Source organism: Elaeis guineensis, chromosome 8, assembly GCF_000442705.2.
Source record: "Elaeis guineensis isolate ETL-2024a chromosome 8, EG11, whole genome shotgun sequence".
Taxonomy (NCBI): domain Eukaryota; kingdom Viridiplantae; phylum Streptophyta; class Magnoliopsida; order Arecales; family Arecaceae; genus Elaeis; species Elaeis guineensis.
In genome coordinates, this window is record NC_026000.2 from 19210328 (window position 1) to 19232533 (window position 22206).

At 35.5% G+C, this 22206-nt stretch overlaps 2 protein-coding genes across 3 annotated transcripts; one reads left to right on the forward strand and one right to left on the reverse strand.

The window, feature by feature from the left end:
* The first annotated feature begins 440 nt into the window (after positions 1-440).
* LOC140851023 (cellulose synthase-like protein E6) lies at positions 441-8925 on the forward strand. 2 transcript variants are annotated; one of them, XM_073261592.1, is made up of 8 exons: positions 441-751; positions 5450-5768; positions 5956-6093; positions 6484-6615; positions 7088-7300; positions 7509-7733; positions 7879-8226; positions 8312-8925. In XM_073261592.1, exons 1-8 carry the CDS (start codon positions 483-485, stop codon positions 8855-8857), a joined length of 2190 nt encoding a protein of 729 aa, XP_073117693.1. In that variant the 5' UTR covers positions 441-482; the 3' UTR covers positions 8858-8925. The 2 variants fall into 2 exon arrangements, with proteins under 2 accessions (XP_073117693.1, XP_073117694.1); XM_073261593.1 differs by having other exon boundaries at positions 608-751; positions 5497-5768.
* A 1967-nt stretch (positions 8926-10892) lies between these two features.
* LOC140851173 (uncharacterized) lies at positions 10893-18012 on the reverse strand. The gene is made up of 6 exons (XM_073242752.1): positions 17799-18012; positions 12119-12216; positions 11836-12039; positions 11641-11733; positions 11379-11480; positions 10893-11285 (listed from the first exon to the last, which is right to left on the reverse strand). The coding sequence occupies exons 1-6, from the start codon at positions 18010-18012 to the stop codon at positions 10908-10910; spliced, it is 1089 nt and encodes a 362-aa protein (XP_073098853.1). The 3' UTR covers positions 10893-10907.
* Between the last annotated feature and the right edge of the window lie 4194 nt (positions 18013-22206).

Genomic DNA, 22206 nt, shown 5'->3' on the forward strand with positions numbered 1-22206 from the left:
TAAAAGAGAAGAGAGGAGAGAGATCAATCTGATAGGGGAGATGGAAACAGAGAAAAGGAGTCGGAGGAGAAACCAACGTTGAGGTGGGCATGGGAAGAAAATAATCATGAGATGTGTCAAGAAGAGAATGAGAATACTCTGAAATAAGAATATTTTTGGCCTTTTTTCTAGATTTTCATATACTTTTACTTTTTGAAGTGTCCCTGTTAGAGATGCTTCACTTGATGATTTTTTTGACTTATTTCAAGTATTCGGATCCACAAGAAGCGGTACATGTCGAGCTAACAGGTTCTCCCCAAACGATTTCGTCCAATGGCCCTACAAGAGAATTTTATCCACACTCTCGCGAAGGAAATTTTTTACTTATTATCATTTTGAGTAAGTATTTATTAATCTGACCAGCGGCCATATGAAATCCTCTCTCTATAACCCACTATATACATATAACCAACTTATCTCATGACCACAAACGCGAGAGAGAGATGGGAGAGAGTTATGAACCTCTCTTTGAAACAAAGCAAGCAAAAGGTAGGCTTGCATACAAGTTGTTTGCATGCTCTATGTTGGTGGGCATATGTTTGATATGGTTCTATAGAGCAACTCATGTCCCGGGATGGGGAGAGCAAGGGAGGTGGGCATGGATGGGGATATTTATAGCCGAGCTTTGGTTCGGCTTCTACTGGATCATCACTCAGTCGGTGCGTTGGAGCCCCATCCATCGCTACACACACACGGAGAAGCTCTCTCAGCGGTAAGATTCTCATTCATAACCAGCATGCCCACATATTTCTTCTACTTCTTCATTCTTCTTTTTTTTTAAAGACAAAGAAAGAACATGCCCACATATCATGCACGATCTACATCTTCTAGTCTTTTAGCTACATATAATTTTCGTTGCTTTTGTTGCTCACTGCAAGCAAGAGCCGAGTAGATAAGATCTGTGCCTTTACATCAAAAAAAAAGATCCGTCCCTATGATAGCATGCTTGCCGAGGGTTTTTCTCATCATCCAAGGTGATTTTAAGCCAGCTCAAGCCGAATGATAGGCTTGAGATGGCTGGGAGCATCGGTTATTGTCGTCCGATGATAACCATCGGCGATGGAGATGTGTACTCCCGATTGGATGCAGGGGAAAGAGAGAGAAGGTTTCGAGCAGCCCAATCTCTTTTCCCAGATATATTTCAAGCAGCACATAATTTTTTATTGTTCTGAGGCCGATCGATCGCGAGGCTTCTCATATCTTGCATCTATAAAATGCTTCAGGCTACGTGTCGTAAGAACTTTGTCTTGGACCAAAAATTGCGACCAACTCCAACTCCAGTATTGTGATGACATTTTTAAATGGCTTCGTTTTTTTTTTTTTTTGCTATGCAGCATAAAGTTGTGAAGAAATTTTTCTTACTATCAATTTGTTATTGAAATTATTTTTGATATATGAGGTTAATCCGAATTCAATCTTGTGGTAAACTCATTTTATTTTTATCTTTTGTAAAGGCCCATAATATTCTTTTATGCATTGAAGGAAGCAAAAGAGTATATGAATAAGGTGTCCTACTATAGTTATTATTATCAATTTTTACTTCAGAAGGACAACAGGATGAGGGTTAATTTTAGCATTAAATTGTGGCGGTGGGTGTGGGTGGGCAGGCTAGCTGAAGGGATAGATGGTGACATGGTCGATACCGATGAGGGTTAATTAAGCATGTCGGTGGTCACTCTAGAGGACTGTATATTTCTTGATAGTTATCATTTCACTCCATCATGAAGGCGACCCCCGGTTACATAAGACACCACATATTTATCAAAATGTGTACTAAGATGGAGACATTCCATCATGAAGGCCACCCCTGTTAAATAACACACTACATATTTATCAAAATTTGTCCTAAGATAGCTCTCCCCAACAAAGTCTGTTTGCGAGCCGTACATGGACTTCTGTCCCTCTCCAACAATGTTACTGCCATAAAAGATGTACAACTCCATTAAGATTCGTTTGGGCGTATCGCATTATGGGATAATTTAATAATTTCTAAAAATTATTTATTTAAAAATAATTATAAATAAAAATAATTTTTAGGATTTTTAATTGATTAAAAAATTATTTCAAAAGATAATATTAAAAAAAATTATTATGTTTAGCTAGAATATTACTAAATCTCCAAGAATACTCTATAATGAAATAATTTAATAATTTTTTTGTTCGACTTATTTATCGACAATATATGGCTTACATAAAAAATTTTAGTATGAGCGATCTTAAATATTGAAATATATTTATATCAATTGATAAATATTTTTAAATTAATTATAATATATTTATTAAAAAATATATTTCTTTCATCAGTAATTTTTAAAATATTTTTGTAATATTAATAAATATATTAATTATAAATTTTCTAGATATGTTTATTAATAAATAAATATAGTACTTCTTAAGAAATCCCATACTAGATTTATTAATAATTAATAAATATTAATTAATTATTCATTAAAAATTAATATTTAGAAAAACTTACAAAGATATTCTTTTTATTTTGGATCATTTACACTTAAATTTTAAAAGTTTTAAAAGTCCAATTAACCATCAAAATTTCAAATTTGTTGCAATATAGTCTAGCCCTCAATTTGAATTCTAACACTATTAACAGAGTGAGAAAAAAAATAAAAATATCTTTAATTTAGAGAAGCCGTCCTCTATAATTCAATCACTTGCATGAACCTTAAAACGCTTTATTGTCTATCATCCATCCACCGACACCAATCTCAAAACACTTCATTTGTTATTATTCAATCATCTGCACAACTTTTAAAATGTTCCATTATTTTATCATTCATTTGTCAATATAGATCCTAAAGTGCTCCAATCTCAATCATCTATCCATATGTATAGATCTCAAAGAGCTCAATTTTTTATCATCCATCCATATGCATAGATATCAAAGTACTCCATTTGTGATCCATTTACTTGTATAGATCTCAAAGTGCTCAATCCTCTAGCATCCATTCATCCACACAAATCTCAAAGAACTCCATTTATCCTTCATCTGCTCGTACAGATCTTAAAGCACTCTATCCTCTATCTTCATCTACTGCATAGATCTTAAGTATTTCATCTTCTATCAACTTTTCATATGTATAAATCTTAAAGCACTCCATCCTTCATTATCCGTTCACTTACATATATCTCAAAGCACTTAGTTCTGTCATTTATCTAATTACACATATCTCAAAGTACTCATCCTCTTTCATTCATCCATCTACATGGATTTCGAAGTATTCTATACTTTATCATCTATTTGTTTGCACAAATCTCAAAGTGGTTAATCCTCTACTATTTATCTACTTACATAAATCTCAAAGCGCTCCATCCTCCCTCATCCATCCATCTGCACAAATCTTAAAATACTTTATTATCTATCATTCATTTACATGCACTGATTTCAAAGCATTCTATCCTTTATCACTCATCCATTTGTATGGATTTTAAAGCATTTCATTCTTTGTTATCCATCAACTCGTACATATCTCCAAATGCTCTGTCTTGTCATTCATCCGTTAGCACTGAACTCAAAGGGCTACTATCCCTCCCCTTCCCTTCAACTCCTGCAAAATCAAGAATCCTTTGTTGAGTTAGTGGGAAGGTCAATTTCAAAATTTCATGAGAAGTTAGTTATCATGCAATCCTCAAACAATAGCATTTGGCAATAAAAATAAACAGCTATACCATATTGCAATAAATTTAAAGTTTAGATAGTTAATTGACATTTCTTAAATTTTTGAGGTCGTTTAAGTGTAGATGACCCAAAGTAGAAGGATGTCTTTATAATTTTTCTAATATTTATTAATAAATATATTTATATATTAATTATATCATTATTTGTAAATAATATTATTAATATTTTAACATATCAATTACAATAAATAATTTATTATATTAATTATAATAACTAATTAATAAAAATACTAATAAATAAATAATACATAATTAATATAGTTATAATATATTAATATAATTAATATAATATTCTTGAGGGTATCTCCACTAAGAAATGGCAATTTCATATTATCTTTATTCAGTAATTTAACATGAGAAATGAAATACCAACTCATTGATGATATTTGTTTTATCTATTCTCTACATAAGATCCATCATTTATTTTACCATCTTTTAGATTTTTTATTAAATATGATAATTTGGTATGGAATTTATTTTTTCGTATCAGATTACCTTTAGCCAATTGTAAACTTCTACTGTAGAACATGCACCGGGGCATAGACCAGCTGGTTTGGGTAGAGGTAACAGCAAAGTAAAGCGAGAAGGTTGGGCTTCAGTTGGTAGAATCGCAATCTTTAGAACAAAGTATGATGGAAGTCCCGTAAGTTAGGCAAGCAGTTTTGCTATTATATCGGGATCAAATTTAAGGTCAACCGGTTGGATTCTGGTCCAAATGACAGGCCTAATACTATTATACTAACCTAAATTTGTCTTTGTTTTAATTTGTCTTTGTTTATAACATAGATTTTCTCACCAAAAAAATTATCTCTTAACTAGTCCAGTCAAAATCAAGATGATGACAATATTTGTAAGACTTTAATCTGTCCTAGTAGTCTTTCCTTTGTTTATACTTGGCAGTGTACTTAGCTTGCATAACCAAAACCTTTTCATTCTTTTAGAAATAGGAAGAGAGAAAGTCTGGCTGATATTATTATGAAAGCACAATTATACAGAGAGCATTAGTGACAAAAAATCCATGACTTTACCAACTCAACTATTTTTTAATTTGATCAGTAGGGTACAAATATCACTACCTAAGTTACAAGATTGAACTCTATACAGCTTATGGGTCAAATAAGGAGAGGATGCATGCCAACCAGTTCAAATCCTGTCTTCCCAAAACTTTTCAAATGAAAGAACTTTGAAACTCAAATCTGATACTATTTCTTTATTTCTTAGCTGTGTTTGAATCTATAAGCATATTACTCCTCACTAGTGTTGGAGCTCTAAATGTTGGGCCTGAAAATTTGTAAACGCGATGGAGCACAACATATTTTATTCTAAGAAATAGTCCTTGACCAAAAATATTTTATTCAAAAATCTTACTTGAACGTGGCCAAAAATATTTATCTGAATGAAGACGAATAAGATCCCACAAGGGGACTGCAATTCTATACTTCATCATAAGGATGCCGGAAACTTAGCTGGTAAAATAATTGGATATCGATGCTAATGATCTTCATTTAGATCTCACTCTCACTTGATTTTTCGCTAGGCTTTATCGTATTCATTTTTTTTATATTAAAAAAAAAAATATTCTGTGTTCTTTCATTTCTCCACACTACATCATCCGTGCATTAAAAAAAAAAAAATCATGACAGATATAAATTGTGCATTCATGCGCATAACATGTTGTATTGATGTATGATTTCCTTACTTTTGTCATTTGAAATAGAGATGAAATTGAGTTGCCAAACGTGGACATATTCGTGTGCACTGCAGACCCTATTGCAGAGCCACCCACATTGGTCATCTCCACTGTTCTATCAGCCATGGCTTACAATTATCCGCCCGAGAAGCTAAGTGTCTACCTCTCTGATGATGCTGGGTCTGTTCTGACCTTCTACTCCCTTTGGGAAGCATCTCACTTTGCAAAGCATTGGATTCCATTTTGTAAGAAATATAATGTGGAGCCACGTTCGCCAGCTGCCTATTTTTCCAAATTATGTGACCCCCACGATGCATGCAGCCCCACTGAATGGTCTTCTATGAAGGTAATGTATGACCAAGTGGCATGTGTCAATTTTTTTACATATTGACCTTTTAGCTGGCCCATGATCAACCTTAATTTCTGATTCACTGTTAAAAAAAGCCGCGTTCATTGATGGAACGCTAGTTGTGAACTCATATAAAATAAGGCTACAACTTATTTCAAAGTTGTCATATTTTCCCATTTCACAGAATTTATATGAAGAAATGGCAAATCGCATCGATTCAGTGGTAATGCTTGGCAAGATCCCTGAAGAACTCGGTGCAAATAAAGGATTTTCTGAATGGAGTTCGGGGATGACTTCACGGAATCATCCCCCCATTGTTCAGGTAATGCTACACTTGGTACTGGAAGAACAAAACAAGACCTTATTGAGAGAGAACCATTACTTCGTAGAATTTTGAATTATTTTAGAATGGGATAATTAGGATAAGACTTCAAGGTCTAAAGTTTTCATGTGAAAACTAGTTGCTTGAACTCTTAGCTGGACTATAGGAGCAGTCTTTTGGTTCACTTCTGTAGTAATGAATCAAATGTACTGCTAGAGTAGGAAATGTAATTGGTGTAATCATAAAAGGTGTTTTGGATCTGCATAACATAAGTTATGGATGAACCGAACATGGCTATAGTTTAAAGGTTGCGTCCATCCCTCAAATGTTGAGCGATTAGAGCTATCTGGCTAGCTAATTATATTGCTTTTCTTTTGTGGCACTTTCTAGATCTTGATTGATGGGAGAGACCAAGGTTTAATAGACAGCGATGGAAATGCATTACCAACATTGGTGTACGTGGCTCGAGAGAAGAGACCTCAACATCATCATAACTTCAAAGCAGGGGCTATGAACGCATTGGTAATATAACTAATGTTGATTTTTCTTGCAATTTTTGAGAGGTATAGGCTTGCTCTCTTTTTTTTTTTTCCTTATATGCTTGAGCTTCCAGGCATATTGTGGTTAGTTGAACCTGTAATCCACAACATGAAATTTGCACCCTTTCTAGACAACTGACTTCAACAGTAGATTTAATAACACAATCAATCACTTTGCTTTGGAGAAGAAATAGCACGATCAATCTGGAATCAATTGTGAATTGGTCTTGAATATTGCAGTTGGTCCGGGACTCGAACAGCTGACCTAACCTATCATGCCTAGAATCTTATGTTTTTGCTATCAGGGCAGCCTATAAGCATTTGGTGCCGTTACCATTTTTACCATTTTGAAATCATGTCTATGAAAAGATGTTTTAGAGAGTGCAACCTTATTATGATTTTGAAATTAAATTTATGAAAAAAAATGTCTTTAAATAACGCAACCTGATGTACAGATAAGGGCATCATCAGAGATAAGCAACAGTCCGATCATCCTTAACGTGGACTGCGACATGTACTCGAACAACTCGGAGTCCATCAGACATGCATTGTGCTTCTTCCTGGATGAAGAGAATGGCCACGACATTGGCTTTGTTCAATATCCCCAGCTCTTTCATAATATCACCAAGAATGATCTCTATGACAATTCCGTTAATGTGATCACTCAGGTTAGTACCAATAAAAGCACACCACAATCGAGGTTTCAGCAGTGTTTCTCTAGTCTTTTGCTAAGCTTCACGAACACATGCTTGAGAGTCCACAAAGATCGCATCTATATCCCATTTGGAGTATAATACCAATCAAGTAATTAACATGGATTTTGTTATCAAATCACACATGGATCTGATTACAAAACCATTTTTAATGTCTCTTAAGGTGGACCACCCTGGCTTGGATAGTTGGGGAGGAACTCTCTATATTGGCACTGGATGCTTCCACAGAAGAGAGACCCTTAGTGGGAGGAAGTATGGCAAGGACTACAAGGAAGATTGGAAGAGAGGCGTTGAGAGGAAAACGACTAGCAGTGCTTGTATGCTGGAAGAGAGAGCAAAGTCTCTTATCACCTGCACCTATGAGCACAACACCCAATGGGGACAAGAGGTCACTCTCTCTCTCTCTCTCTCGCTATATATATATATATATATATATATATATATATATATATATATATATATATATATATATATATATATATATATCTATCTGTCTATCTGGCTACATATTATCTATCTGTCATTGAATGCAGATTGGGCTGAAGTATGACTGTGCTGTGGAGGATGTCATCACAGGCCTATTAATTCAATGTAGGGGGTGGAAGTCCGTCTTCATCAATCTTCAAAGGAAAGCCTTTCTAGGTGTTGCTCCCACAACACTAGCAGAATCGTTGGTGCAGTACAAAAGATGGAGTGAGGGGAATTTCCAAATCGTTCTTTCCAAGTACTGCCCCTTCATACTTGGTCGTGGCAAAATCAAGCTAGGACTCCAGATGGGTTATTGCATTTATGGCTTGTGGGCTCCAAACTCACTCCCTACGCTCTATTACCTTGTGATCCCTTCCCTTTGCCTCCTCAAAGGCATCTCCTTATTCCCAAAGGTACGGATTTGCCTCTCTTTTTCCCTTCTATCAAGTGTGCATGTTTGAACAAATCTTAACACGAATATCCTGATGTCAAAATTAGATCACAAGCCCATGGTTCGTGCCCTTCGCCTATGTCACCATTGGTAAACATGTGTATGGGCTCGTCGAATCACTGCAATGTGGTAACACATTGGCTGGATGGTGGAACTCTCAAAGGATGTGGATATTGAGGAGGACCACCTCATTCCTTTATGGCATCATTGCTACCATCTTGAAGTTGCTGGGGATTTCTAAGATGGGTTTCACAATCACAGCAAAGGTGTCTGATGGGGATGCCTCTAAAAGATACGAGCAGGAGGTTATGGAATTCGGGTCATCATCCTCAATGTTTGTTATCATAGCAGCAATTGCAATGCTGAATCTTTTCTGCTTGGTGGGGGGACTCCGAAAGCTGGTGGTAGATGGGGGAATTATGGGTCTTGAGCCATTATTCATTCAAATTCTTCTATGTGGGCTGGTCGTAGCCATCCATTTGCCCATTTATGAAGCTCTTTTCATACGAAAGGATAAAGGCAGCCTACCCCTCTCCGTCGCATTTCTGTCCCTTGGTTTTGCGATGTTGGCATCTCTGCTAACTATAGTATAAATCATAAAAGTGCAATTGGGGGGTTGGTTGGTTAAACCACTCTTGTATTTATTCTGAGATTGAATTTGTGATTGAATTTGAATAAATTAGAATCCTCGTTAGAATGTTAGAGCTTGAATGACAAGAATTACAGGAGTATGTAAGGATCTGTGTAGCCATATGTTCAGTTCCACATTAGTTATGCATTAGGCAAATCTTAAGTGCTTATATTGATTATTAATAAACTGAAGTAACATATTTCAACTAATTTTTTTTGATGAGATCTTAGGTTATTACATTTTCCTAGTTTGAAAAATTAAATATTTTTTCAATTTCATTGTAGACATGTAAAAGAATTTTTTATTTACTACTTCTATTTAAGTGTATTTTGTTATCAGGGTTTTCTTTTAATGCAATTTCTTTGATGTCGGCTATATAATGAACGTAGTATAGTTTGTTATTGTAGATTTTAGTTGGCAAGTTCCTAATCAAACTGGATGATCCAAGTAGAAAAATAGTTGTACTTTTGGTAAAGAAACATCTGTATGAGTTTGATTATTTGAAAAAAAAACAAGCAGTATCATGTGTATGAAGGACGTTTTGTACCCATAAATACTCGTAATCAGTAATAAATCAAACAGCGGTTTTGTAGCATACCGTCGTCATGCTGGGAAATTCACTGAATGCCAGCACTTCGGAAAATCTGAGCAGGCCTACTAGTTTCATTAAGAAACATGGAAGCAAGTATGTTGCATATAGTCCTGAAGCATCATTGCCCATGCAGTTGGGTAGTCTCAAGCTAGTCTTGAAATGGGTAAGAAAAATTAAGTAGTCCTGTTAGTGAAAAGCTTATTTTCTCATGAAAGTTGCAACGTATAACTGATGTCACACCTAGCTACTTCTGCTCTCCCCGAACCAGGTTGTGGACTTATACACAAGAGCACCAGGGTTCACCCTCTTCGAAATTTCTGTCTGCAGTATGTCTTTATATCTAATAAAATACAATTTTTGCTGGATTCACCCTCTCCTAAATTTCTCTAGATCTGCAGTTTTGTCATTATATACATGTGATAAAATAGCATTTTTACTCCCTTATGACATGCATGCTATTTTTCACACTACGGTGAAAATGGTCATTAACGACGCTATTAAGGTTATTTTACAACGCTAATAAGCGTCGCCAATATCCTTTATGACGCTTCAAAAAGCGTCGCCTATGTAAGAGTGGAGACGAAAAGCGCCGACGCTTTTTAAAAGCGTCGTTATTTTTTAACGACGCTTTAAAGCATCGTAAAATTAAATTATAACGGTGCTTTTTAGCGTCGTTAATGACAACGCGTCCTCCACTCTACCAAGACGCTTTTTGAAACGTCGGCTGTTAGGATTTTTGCGACGCTTATAAGCGTCGTTAAATTGTGTTTTAACGACGCTTAAAAGCGTCGTTAGATGTATTTCTAACGACGCTTTAAAGCGTCGCAAAATTCAAATTTAACGGTGCTTTTTAGCATCGTTAATGACTCCGCGACCTGCGCTCTACCAAGACGCTTTTCGAAGCGTCGGATTTTTTGTCTTTAACGACGCTTATAAGCGTCGTTAAAGTTATTTTAACGACGCTTATAAGCATCGTTAAAGATTTTAAGAGAAAAAAAAATACAGGTTTTATATTCCAAAAAAAAAGAATACATACATTCCTGTACAAAATTATATCAATTATTCTAACATAAACCTGTATAATCACCACCATTCACACCTGTACAATCACCACCATTCACACCAAAAGCAAACTTAAATAGCAAATTTAACCAAATCAAAAGACATTATTTTATATAAATAAAAATAAAGTACTAATCGTCCATTACAATCAAGAGTAATATAAATAAATATAAGAATACAATAAAAATAAAATAATATCAATATGTAGGCGGATGGTCGTCGTTGTCTCCACGTAACGTGCCGCTGTCTCGACGGATGCCTGATGTGCCAGGAGCCTACAAGAAACATATCAAAAGCATGATTTGCATATCTATAAATAAAAATATATAAATCATTAAATTAATATAAAAATATATATTTAATAATATGTGTTTACCTGAGATGGACCATACATCTCTAATAAAGATGTAAGCCGATCAATCTGTCCCCTCATGGCCTGCATCTCGGCACGGCTCTGTCGCATCTCCTCCATCTCAGCGGCACGATTCTGTCTAATCTCCTGTATCTCCACCTCGAGTCTGCGAACGCGTGAATCCTGAGCATCTACTGCAGCATGCTGCGTATATCTACTAACCTCAGATAACTGAGTGGGGGTGACTCCTACTCCATAACCCCTCACTCGACCGTAGCGCTCTGGTCCCATCAACTCTGTGAACACCTCGGCCTCGATACGGCTCTGCTGCGTAGATGCTGTGGACTCGTCGTCACGCTCTGCAATGAGAGATGTAGCCCTCTCCTATATTTATTTTGAAAACAAGAGTTATACATTAATAGCTAACAAAATTAAATTTAAATCATTGGAAAAAATAGAATATTAATAATGCCGTACATATAAATCTCTCGACTCATCTCGAACAAAAATACCATCCTGATGAGTATGAGTCATCCGGTAAAACTCCACTTGTCCGGGTTCCCTCCCATGCTCATCCACCTACACAAATAATTTTAATTTTAAGCAAACAGTTATAATAATTTAAAAAAATATATGAGTATCATGATACAGACATGATCCACGATACATAATGATATTAGTTATATAAATATTTCAACATAAAAATTAAAAGTTAATTATGAAAGTTTAAGGAACATACAAACTCCTGTCGGAGTCGTGCATAACTCTTCGACCCCGATGTATGAGGAACAGACTGAGCTGCTCGTGCAGCTCTACCAATAGCAGAATAAGTCTGTAAAATAAAGTAAAGAACTTGTTATATGTATAATATATAATAAAAATTAATATTTTTATAAAATATTTAGAAAAAAAAGATAATAAGCAGATAATATACCTGTGCCCTCTCGGAGAACCAATAATGAACCAACTCCATCCACTGATGAGGGGGTACATCAGGAGGACAATTCCTAGCAACCTCCTCCTCTGTCATACCCTGTCTCATATAGTCCTTCTTCAATTGTGCTCTATATTCTTTCCATTTGCGGTTGAGAGACTTCATTACAAAATCATGAGTGGATGGAGGGAGAACAAACTTGCTCTATAAAAAAAAAAGTTAAATGAAATAAATTATATAAATGATTAACAATTAATATACAGTATGAACATCAATTCATTACCTCTATAACTCGGAGGAGCTCAACTTTGTACGTTGGAAGCATGTCATTCCATTTTGCATAGCCCAACGGACATAGCTGAGGCCTCCGAGCAACAGTCCCTAAAAATGAAGTCAATAAGCAGACAGCTTTCTTAATTGGCTGACCTAGCTGATTGCACTCCACAACAATCCTCTCGCCCTCACGCATCTGCCACACATCTTGTACTACTGTGGGTCCGCATCTGGGGCGTACTCTCCCGGATCCGTCTGTAAAAAATACATAAAAGTAACTATATCATAAATATACATAAAATAAAATAAAAATAAAATTATATGAAAGACAATATATACCCTGCACGTGTATCTCATCATCTGGCTGATGAACAGGAGGATCGTGCTGTGCTGATGATGAAGGACAGAGCTCAGAATGCTGTGTAGCTGAACTGGCCTCAGGCTGCTGTGTTGAAGAAGACGTACCGGCCTCTGTCTGTGAAAACTGGAACTACACACCAGCATATCGTCCCCTGCGACGCATGATGTCACCTAGCATTTATATAAATAAAAGATAGAATCAGTTAATATATGGAGTAAAATAATACAATAATTAATGCAAAATATATACATCATAAATAATTATTACCAGTAACAATCAAGCAGTAGTGTTTCCTTCAAATTCTGTTCTAACCAACGTCGTCGTAGCATTTAAATCATCAGCTGGCACAAAATTGTAGGGCATACATTGTGTATAAGTGTCATCGTCATCATCCTCCACTTGATTTCCCATATCATATAAGTCTCTAGGTTTTGTTTTGATGACAGTAAACCAATCTTTATCTTTTCCATTCAAACTACTTTTCTCCATACCAAATTTAATGAAGTCATAAACTCCATCTAAATATTCTTTACTATTCCTTGATTTATTTATCCAACTTTTATCCATTGTAGGATAAAAATGACCGAACTTGCAATTTATCTAAAAATAAAAAAAATTATACAATCTATATTAATGCAATGAGTAAAAAATATCAGTCATTTCATAAAATCCAAAAAAATAACATCTAGATAAAGTTTATATAGTAAATACTTGCTATCATCAACTAATAGGTAAAGAAGGTCCTATCCCATTCAGAAAATGCATTAATTCTATAGGTCAATTACAGAAATCAAATGATATGCAACAAGAGCCGAAAAAAATTTCGACAGCATTTTCCCTTAGTTCTTCCGTATAGGAAGAACAAAAAGAAAATACCATCCGAAATTTTTTTCGAACCCTCAGCATACCATTTGATTATGGTAATGACCTATAGAATTACTCACATTTTCCAAACTATCCATACTGGACAATCAATTGATCAATGTACATAATTCTTTTATCCGTACAAAAATAAATAAATGTACGGATACAATAGAATATGTACATTAATCAAAAGATGGGTCTATGTTTCTATGAAATATAATTTTTTTTAAAATTAATTCATAATTAACTTGATTTAATACCTGATATTAACTTGGGGAGTAGTGGACAAAGAAACTTGGCCCAGCTTAATCCAGATGCTTAGTCTTCATCAGTCACGAAGATAAGAATAACGTAGGCCACACGATATCAGGGTCCAGCCACATAACGAGCGCCACATGTCAGATAAGCAATCAATCAGGATTCATGAAACTATGAAATTATCCATTCATCAACCATGTATCACAATCTTAATTAATTGTACTATATATTTTCGGGTGAACCTCATAGAGAGATACTAAGAGGGTGTGGTTGTAAATTGATCTAGCTCTATATCATTTATTTTATGCTATACATGTTTACCATATTTGATAATTTAGGAGAGGTGTGGATGAAGATGATCATGACTTATACGTTCGCTCTATAAGTACATATGAACCAACCATCATTCGATATTAGATTTTTTATTTGTTTGTCATTATCTTTAAAAAATCTCAATATTATTCTGGTTATGTGCTATCATGTGCTGGTTTTCTGTTCTTTTTCACTCCTCTTTTTAGATCATGAAAAACTTATTACACCAACCAGATAGTGACCTACTCAGTGTTTTATGTAGTTAAGCCAATTTTTATAATTAATTTTCTAAATCATGTCATTTTATCCTCTATCTAGGCCAAATAAAATCGAAATCTAATTAGCATATATTTAATTGGTGCTAGTTTTCTATATGTATATGATTAATTCTATCATTAAGAGCTATAATATATTAGCTTTGCTGGTTGGCACCACTCCTGTGTATAATATTTTTTTTATTTTTATATTTTTGGTAAGAGCTAGGTTGAAGTTCAAGTCCTGATGGTGGTGGCATATCTTCAAAAACTGATTCCTCCTTTGAACAATCTACTATTTTCACTAAATTATAAATATTTTATCGCTGCACAAAAATGATCATTACCACCGTCAACATGATCAGAAATAACAAATAATGGCGACATCATATACAGCTAATTTTGTATAATTCAAAATTTTTTGTGAGTGATAACTTTTGTGCATGTAGTATTTTTTCCTTTTTGACTGATTATTTCTGAATAATTTTTTTCATAATTACAGAATAGAATATTTTTCCCCCTTTTATAGGACTTGTCAAATTTATTAAGAAGCAATTTTTTTTTTTTTGATTGGAAAAAGACATGAGCTTTTATCCAAAAAAAATTTTTTTTTTCTACTATCGTCTTTCTAACTTTCCTAAATTTCGAGGGGAGGTCAAATTTTAATATTCATGTTATTTCTATTTGATACATCAATGCAACTATAAATAGGTTAAGTAGGTCAGTAATTTAAATAGGTTGATCTCACCTATTTACTAAATAGATTAAGTGGATTAGATCAGATCAATTATTTAGTAAGGTTTCATCTTTTCTTGACTCAACCTATTTAGACTGACCTATTTATGACCCAATCCGATACATTTGCTACCCCTACTCCAAACCATTTTGATGCTGTACCATCTCGCCATCAAAATCCTTCCAACACTATACTAGCTCACTATCAATCATCCTAATGGTATGCTTTTATATATGACTTTAAGCAGTGAGCGAAATCTTCAACCAATCAAAATTGGCAATCAACTAGGAACCACTATTGATCTTGTAGAGAGACCCACTCTATATTGGGCCGTATCTAATTTGAGCCATCATGGACCAGCCACTTGGACCATTAATCATGCATCGGGAATATGTGAATGGGGTGGAAGACTCCCAATGGGAGTCTTCTTCCTCCCCAAATTTAGCAAGGATCAGAATGTTTAGGGCTTATCAGAGCTCTAGATCTCGGCTATAAACAGGCCGTCCCTCTTCCTTTCTTTTTAATCAATAAGGACAGATATTCCCAGAAAAAACTGCGAATAGTAGTACCTAAAATAGTATCAAATGGGTATGCATCAAACATAAACTCGATCAAAAAAAGAAGGAAATTCGAAGAAACCTCCAAGAAAAGACGTTCGTTCGGTAGAATCGAAACCAGAACAGATTGTCGAAAAAATGGAACAAGATGGAGTTCGTTCGGTAGAATCACCTGCGCTCGGATCAGGAGGAGAACCGAGCTCGCTATCCAAAGAGCTCCCTCGCCGCTCGCTTTCTTGGAGAAACCCTAACTCTTTCCAAGAAGCGATGAGCCGTGGGAGATAAAGGGGAGGTGTTCGAATGGGCGGTGAGGCGTGGACGGCGGGTGTGCGTGGACGGCGGATGCGGTGCCGGCGGAGGAATGGGTGGAAATTAAAGGGGCGGCGGTAGATAGATTAGGGCACGGGAGGATGGGGGTCTTAAACGAACCTAACGACGCTTTTTAGCGTCGTTAAATAATGACGTAAAAAAGCGTCGGTATTTTCTTTATTTAACGACGCTTTTGCTAAAAGCGTCGGTGTTGACAATGCTCAATTTTTACGACGCTTTTAAGCGTCGTTAACACACGACGCTTTTTAAAAGCGTCGGCAGGTCAGCGCAACCTGCCGATGCTTTCCAAAAGTGTCGGCAAAAAATGGTTGGTAAATGCCATTCTTCCTGTAGTGTCAGCCTTTGATCTCATAAATTTGCTTCCAGATCAACCAAAAATTTTATTGTATTTTCAATTTTCTCTACTTCTTTAAAACAAAGCTTCACAATTTAATACCTTTTGCTCTTTGCTTATATTTATTAAGGTTTCACGGGGATCTCTTTATAGGATAATGAAGAGAGCTTTAGCCTCTTCCATCACCTATTATACACGATACTACTTCATAAATTGATGAGGAGAGTTATTAATAAATTTTAACATAGTTTAAGATAACAAATGTTATATATAGTGTATTATAAGCTTCATTGGCTTTCATATAATGGCATTAATATACAGATAAATTATTAAATTATGCTACTATGGACATGATATAATGTTTTCTGAAAATATAAAATGAATCTAAGATAAGCGTAATAGGATACTAGCACAATTTAAAAAAATAATTTTTATGATTTTATACGGGAGATTAACTCAATTTCAAAGCTTTAACTTCATCCTAATCCTTTTTCATTGCCCCCACGGGGCCGACATTAAGGCCGCCCTCATCAACTCCACCATCAGCCACCACCTCACCTTCTCCAACACTGCTGCGCCCTCCAACCACGCTCCTAGCATCCAGAAGGGCAATACCATCCTTCTCTTCCTGAATTGCAGCCTTTATTCATCACCATCCTCGCCACTGGCACTGTGGTTAACAGCACCAACGTCCTCAACATCATTACCGACATAGCCATGCAGGATCATGATTTGAGAATCAAGCTCGCAATCGCCACCTTAGGGCTGGGGTGGCCCATAACACCGCCTCTGTTGGCATACCCACTCTTTCAACCACCATCTTGGTGGCGGCGTGCAAATCAGATGTCAGTGGAGAACCTGTTAGAGGGCGGCGGCAGAAAGCTTAGGCTATGGAGTATAAAGCATGTTTTTTTTTTTTTTTTTGTAAAGAGTGGAATATTCATATAATTCTTGTATGAATATACTTAAAAAGATCAAAAAATACAAAATGCGTTTGAGAGATGGTGGGGCCAACCGCAAGTCCGTCCATAGAGCATGTTTGAAGAACAAGATTTCAGAGAGCTTGTGCGCGTAAACTTTTTATGCAAAAGTAAGTCTGGATAGGAAAACATAAGCATCTGCACCTGAGCTGGCTACTTGAAAAAGCCATTCGCTTGAATGAAAAAACAAGTTGTTTACCAAAAATAAAAAAATAAAAAAAAACAAAGTAGCACAAGGCGCACGAGCGCATGCCACAAAATTTATATGCGGATGTAAATATAAAAAGGTGCTCATAAAAGTTCTATGCAGAAGTAAATCCGCGTGGAACTAAATATACGGTAATGGAAAAGTTCCTACTTTTAACTTGATGACTTTGAAATACAGAGTTTTACCATGGTACTTTTATTATACTATTTTAGTATAAATAATATTTAAGATATGATATATTATTATTTTTTATATATTTTATTATTTTTTAAAAAATAATATTTTATTATTTTTCTCTTTTCTTCTTCCCTCTTTCGTCTATGCCTTGTCCATGCCCGCCCTCCCCGCAAGCGCCACCTATGGCTCCTCCGTCCTCTTCCCCCCTCCCCACGCTACCACCGCTGGCCACCCCCCCTCTGCGCTACCACCACCAGCCCGCCCCCCTTAGGTGATGGCCAGTGGCTCCTCCTTCCTCTTCCCCCCATCCCCGCGCTACCACCCCACCCCCCAACCACGCGATGGTCCACAGCTTCTCCACTCCACTGCTCTCCCCCTACCACGCCATCCCCACCCCCCACACCCCCTCCTGTGATGGCCCGTGGCTTCTCTGCACCACCGCCATCCTCCTCCATCCTCATCCTCCCCTTCGGTGGCGATGGTCTGTGGCTTCTACATGCCACCGCCCTCTCCCCACCGCACCGCACTGTCATGCCCCGAACCCAACATCCGGATTGGATACGTGATGGCCGCACACTCCTTAGAGCAAGCCCTAAAGAATATGCAAGGTCAAATTAAATCATTACAACCTTATCAACCATACTATTTAATTTCAATAATAATTAATAAAACTTGCATAATTACAATTAACATTCCTTCAATCCTCTGATCAGGTATCAACGGTACTCTATCTATGCATCCGCTCACTCACAAATCCATACTATAGCCAACCATGGACATCTTGTAACTCTGAGAAGAAAAGAAATATGAAGGGGTGTGAGCTTTACAGTCCAGTAAGAATTTCCATATCACACCAATATAATAATATAATCTAAAAATAAAGATAAGAAATAACACATAAAAGCCGATATTCACTGTTCAGAATACTGCAAACATTTATAAATTATCTGTTTTATCAAAAGAGATGCATTATCATATGTTAATAAGTGAAACAATTTTATTCAACGATTGTTTCATGTCTTATCTTTCTATTTTCTTCTATTATCACATCGTCTTTAATCCTTTTCTTTTTGGCTTTGGCTTTGGACTACCAGGATCATGCGACGATCTTTTATTCAGATCGATTTCTATGATCTTTCTCGGATCGAAATATTCATGATCTTTCTCGGATCTAAGTAGCCATGATCTTTCTCGAATCAAATCATTCATGATCTTTCTCGGATCAGATTCTTCCACACATATGCCTGTAGGGGCTGTTCCAGGCATAAGCTCCTGGCAGGCTATTCCACATGATAAGGCCAGTCCAAACCATATTTTTTTTTCTTTTTATTTTCATGAAATTATAATATTTGATTTCATTAATCAATTCAAATTTTGCAGTGTAATAAATATGTCATACCCATATAATCATGCCATCAATCACTGATACATATGCATTGATATAACATACTCATGCTCAAAATCATATAAATAAATAACAGTGTCTCAGATATAACAAATTCATCGATCTCAAATCCAACGATGCAAAATCAATGAGATAAAACCAACGATAAAATAATATATATAATGATGATCATGTACAGGGATTCTTACCTTTATCGGTGACTGATCCAAGCACAGAAATCAATATTTTTTTTTGATTTATGAATTTTTTTAACAAAATATTCCACTCGATATCATATGCAGACAATCATCTCTTCATAACCCTAATCAAATATAAAAATCATATATGGAGAAAATTATCCGATAATCAAGCCTAATAACACAAATATAGGACCTCTCTCAAGATTAACCAAAATTAGGATTTGTCTAAGTATCTGAATCCTCCACTGATCCATAAGACTTCTAGAGAGAGAAAATTCATGAAGAGAGAGAAAATTCTAGAGAAAAAAGTAGAGAGAGAAAGTGGGGAGAGAATCTTCGTATCCTTTCGATGAGGCAATCATGGTCGAGATCATCAGAGGTCATATCAGGATGACTCAATATGGATTAACCATGATTGATGTTATCAATTTCGAATAAAGATCGGATCGGAATCTAATCTACTATACGAATTTCGGAGCAATCTTAGGTCATCATATTTTCATATCAATTTTATCCTAGGATTCGTGATGAAATCAGAGAGAGAAAGATACTGAGAGATAAAATCCATAAAGAGAGAGAAAGATCTAGAGAAAGAAAATATAGAGAGAATGTAGAGAGAGGAGAGAGGAAAGAGAGAGAAAGGAGGGAGAGGAGAGAGAGAAAATTTCTCTCTCTTTTTTATTTTATTTTATTTTTATTTTTCTCTTTCTCTTTTTCTTTTTCTTTTTCTCTTTTTCTTTTCTTTTTCTTCTTTCTTCTTCTTTTTTTTTTTTTTTTTCTTTTCTTCCCACGACCTCCCTTGGGCCGAAACAGGGGACGGACGAGGGGGCTCCAGCGAGGGTGATGGCTTCGTCGGAGGTCTGGCAGCAGGTGGAGGCGGCGGTGGAGCAAAGGATGGCTAGCGATGAGGTTCGACCGACAGGAGATTTAAAGGATTTGAAAAATAGGAGATCCCCCTCTTTTCTTTTTATTTTCTGATCATTGGCCGGTCACCGACGGCCAAGACCTTCAAGGAAGAGAGATAAAGGGATGAGGATCCTATCCTAGGGATGAGACGCCGCAATCGATGGCACCGGTGGCCGAAAAAGAGAGGAAAGGGTCCGCCGAAACAGAGCAAAATAGGATTCACCCTTTTCATGGATTTTTCGACGATCCTGAAGGCCGGCGAGGGTGCACGAAGCCATGAAAAGGAGGGGAAGGAAGAGAGGAAGGAGGAGAAGGGCTTACCTCAAGCTTTAACAGCGTCGTCGGCTCCAATTTTTGGTGAGCACGAGTACGGGAGGCCTTGACTTCAATTGGAGAAAACAAGGAGAAAGGAGAGAGAGAGATCGGTGATCATCGTGGGTTGTTTAGGAGGGAGAGAGGGGGGTCTTATAGAGTGGAGGGGAGGTCGAATCCTCCTCGGATTCGACTTCTCCTCCGATGATTTGGGTGGAAAAAGACTCCTAGCGGGAGTCTTCTTCGTTCCAATTTTTTTTATATGGGCTTTGGGCTTTTGGGCTTGGTCCAGGGCCCAAATGGGTCTGGTGTTATATTCTCCCCCCTTTCAAATAATTTTATCTTCAAAATTAAGTTATGTCGTTCGAGATACATATTTCAAAGTATACATTCTTCATGTCATTCTCAAGCTTACGATAATGTCTTATATATTATTTATTTCTCATGATCTTGTTATAACAAAAATTATTTGAAATTTTAAATTCATCTCCTCTTATTGATTTCTCAACTTTTTGAAGAACTGTAATATTTTGGACTTGTATTAATATACCACCGTTATTTGTCTTATACATTTCACTTGAAATTCATAATTATCTCAGACTATCCTTGATAGAAAAATAAATAAAGGTCAAACATCGAGCACTCTTCACAATCATCGATTTCTTTCTTCTCTTGACCTTCCAACAAATTTTATATGTAGACTCTCATCTTAAGAAAACCTCAATCTTCTAAATCAATCCAAGTAACAATATTAAATTTAAAAAAAAATATGAGATCTATGTCAGGATATTTTAAGTTTGAACTAATATCAGAACTATCAAGCTGTTAATAAACTTGAGATATCTAGAATTTTTTGGTATTATCTACAATGAAGCAACCTACTGACAAAAATTATCCGGCTATGATCAGATTAGATCAAAATTTATAGCATCCTTTCATTATCAATAAAATCCTTCCTTATTTGCAACTAATATATTTCATCATAATATCTTTTGATTTAAAAGATTAATATTTCTAATCAATTTAATCCACCGTGCTTTTGCTGCGCACTCTGATCTTAATTTATCAAATTATATAAGTCTATCAAAGATAAAAATATCCTTATATGTTAGATCAATCCAGGATAGATCCAACCTTCAAATTTCATATAAGACTTAGGGCAAAATTTTAAGTTTCTTTATCTTTACTACCTTTGGGTATAGCATATAAAAATTAAATCTTGATCTACTTTCTATGTTTGAAATCATTGCATAAGTTTCATCACTCTTCAAGAATCCAACATGTCTAGAATCAATTAGAGTTAACTTTAGATTTATCTTACAATCATTTAGATAATTTTTAAATCAATTTTTTTTTTAAAAGAATTAATTCTAACTTGACAAACTAAAAGAACTCAAGCCAACATCCTTAAGTAGAATCAACTTGATTATTTCTTAAAGAGCTCCCTTCATCACAACCCTTAATATTAATCAATAAATCCATACAAAATCTTGTCCCATGTATAAGTCATTCGAAATTTAACACTAGCAAGATATCTTAGTTCAATTTAAAAAAAATCTAAATTTTGACTTGAATAATTAATACACTTCATCATCTTTAACAATCACAAGAAAAATTAAAAAAAAAATTAATCCACAGATAGTAATACGAATTATTAAAGATTTCATCATAACCTGTATATCATACTCTAACAAAATAAATTTTCTTCTTTAATTTAACAATAATATCAAAATACTTTTGATCCACTTAAAAAAGTAAACTTTTGACTTGAAATTCAATGCAACTTGAAAGATCAAGGAATTATATTCAGAATATGATATTTTGAGTAACCAAAGATTTCATCAAGATGTATATCTCATATTCTCATAATAAAATTCAAGTATAGTTTTTTTCATCTAAGATTGAGTTTCATATATAATCCTCTT

Bases quoted from the DNA above. Each gene is read 5' to 3' on its own strand.
- LOC140851023 (XM_073261592.1), top strand. From the start codon at position 483: ATGGGAGAGAGTTATGAACCTCTCTTTGAAACAAAGCAAGCAAAAGGT. The intron at 752-5,449 runs GTAAGATTCTCA...CATTTGAAATAG, and splicing joins ACGGAGAAGCTCTCTCAGCG to AGATGAAATTGAGTTGCCAA. The intron at 7,301-7,508 runs GTTAGTACCAAT...ATGTCTCTTAAG, and splicing joins CCGTTAATGTGATCACTCAG to GTGGACCACCCTGGCTTGGA.
- LOC140851173 (XM_073242752.1), bottom strand. From the start codon at position 18,012: ATGACAGTGCGGTGCGGTGGGGAGAGGGCGGTGGCATGTAGAAGCCAC. The intron at 12,040-12,118 runs GTAATGAATTGA...TTTTTTTTATAG, and splicing joins AGCTCCTCCGAGTTATAGAG to AGCAAGTTTGTTCTCCCTCC. The intron at 11,481-11,640 runs GTATGTTCCTTA...TTATTTGTGTAG, and splicing joins CACGACTCCGACAGGAGTTT to GTGGATGAGCATGGGAGGGA.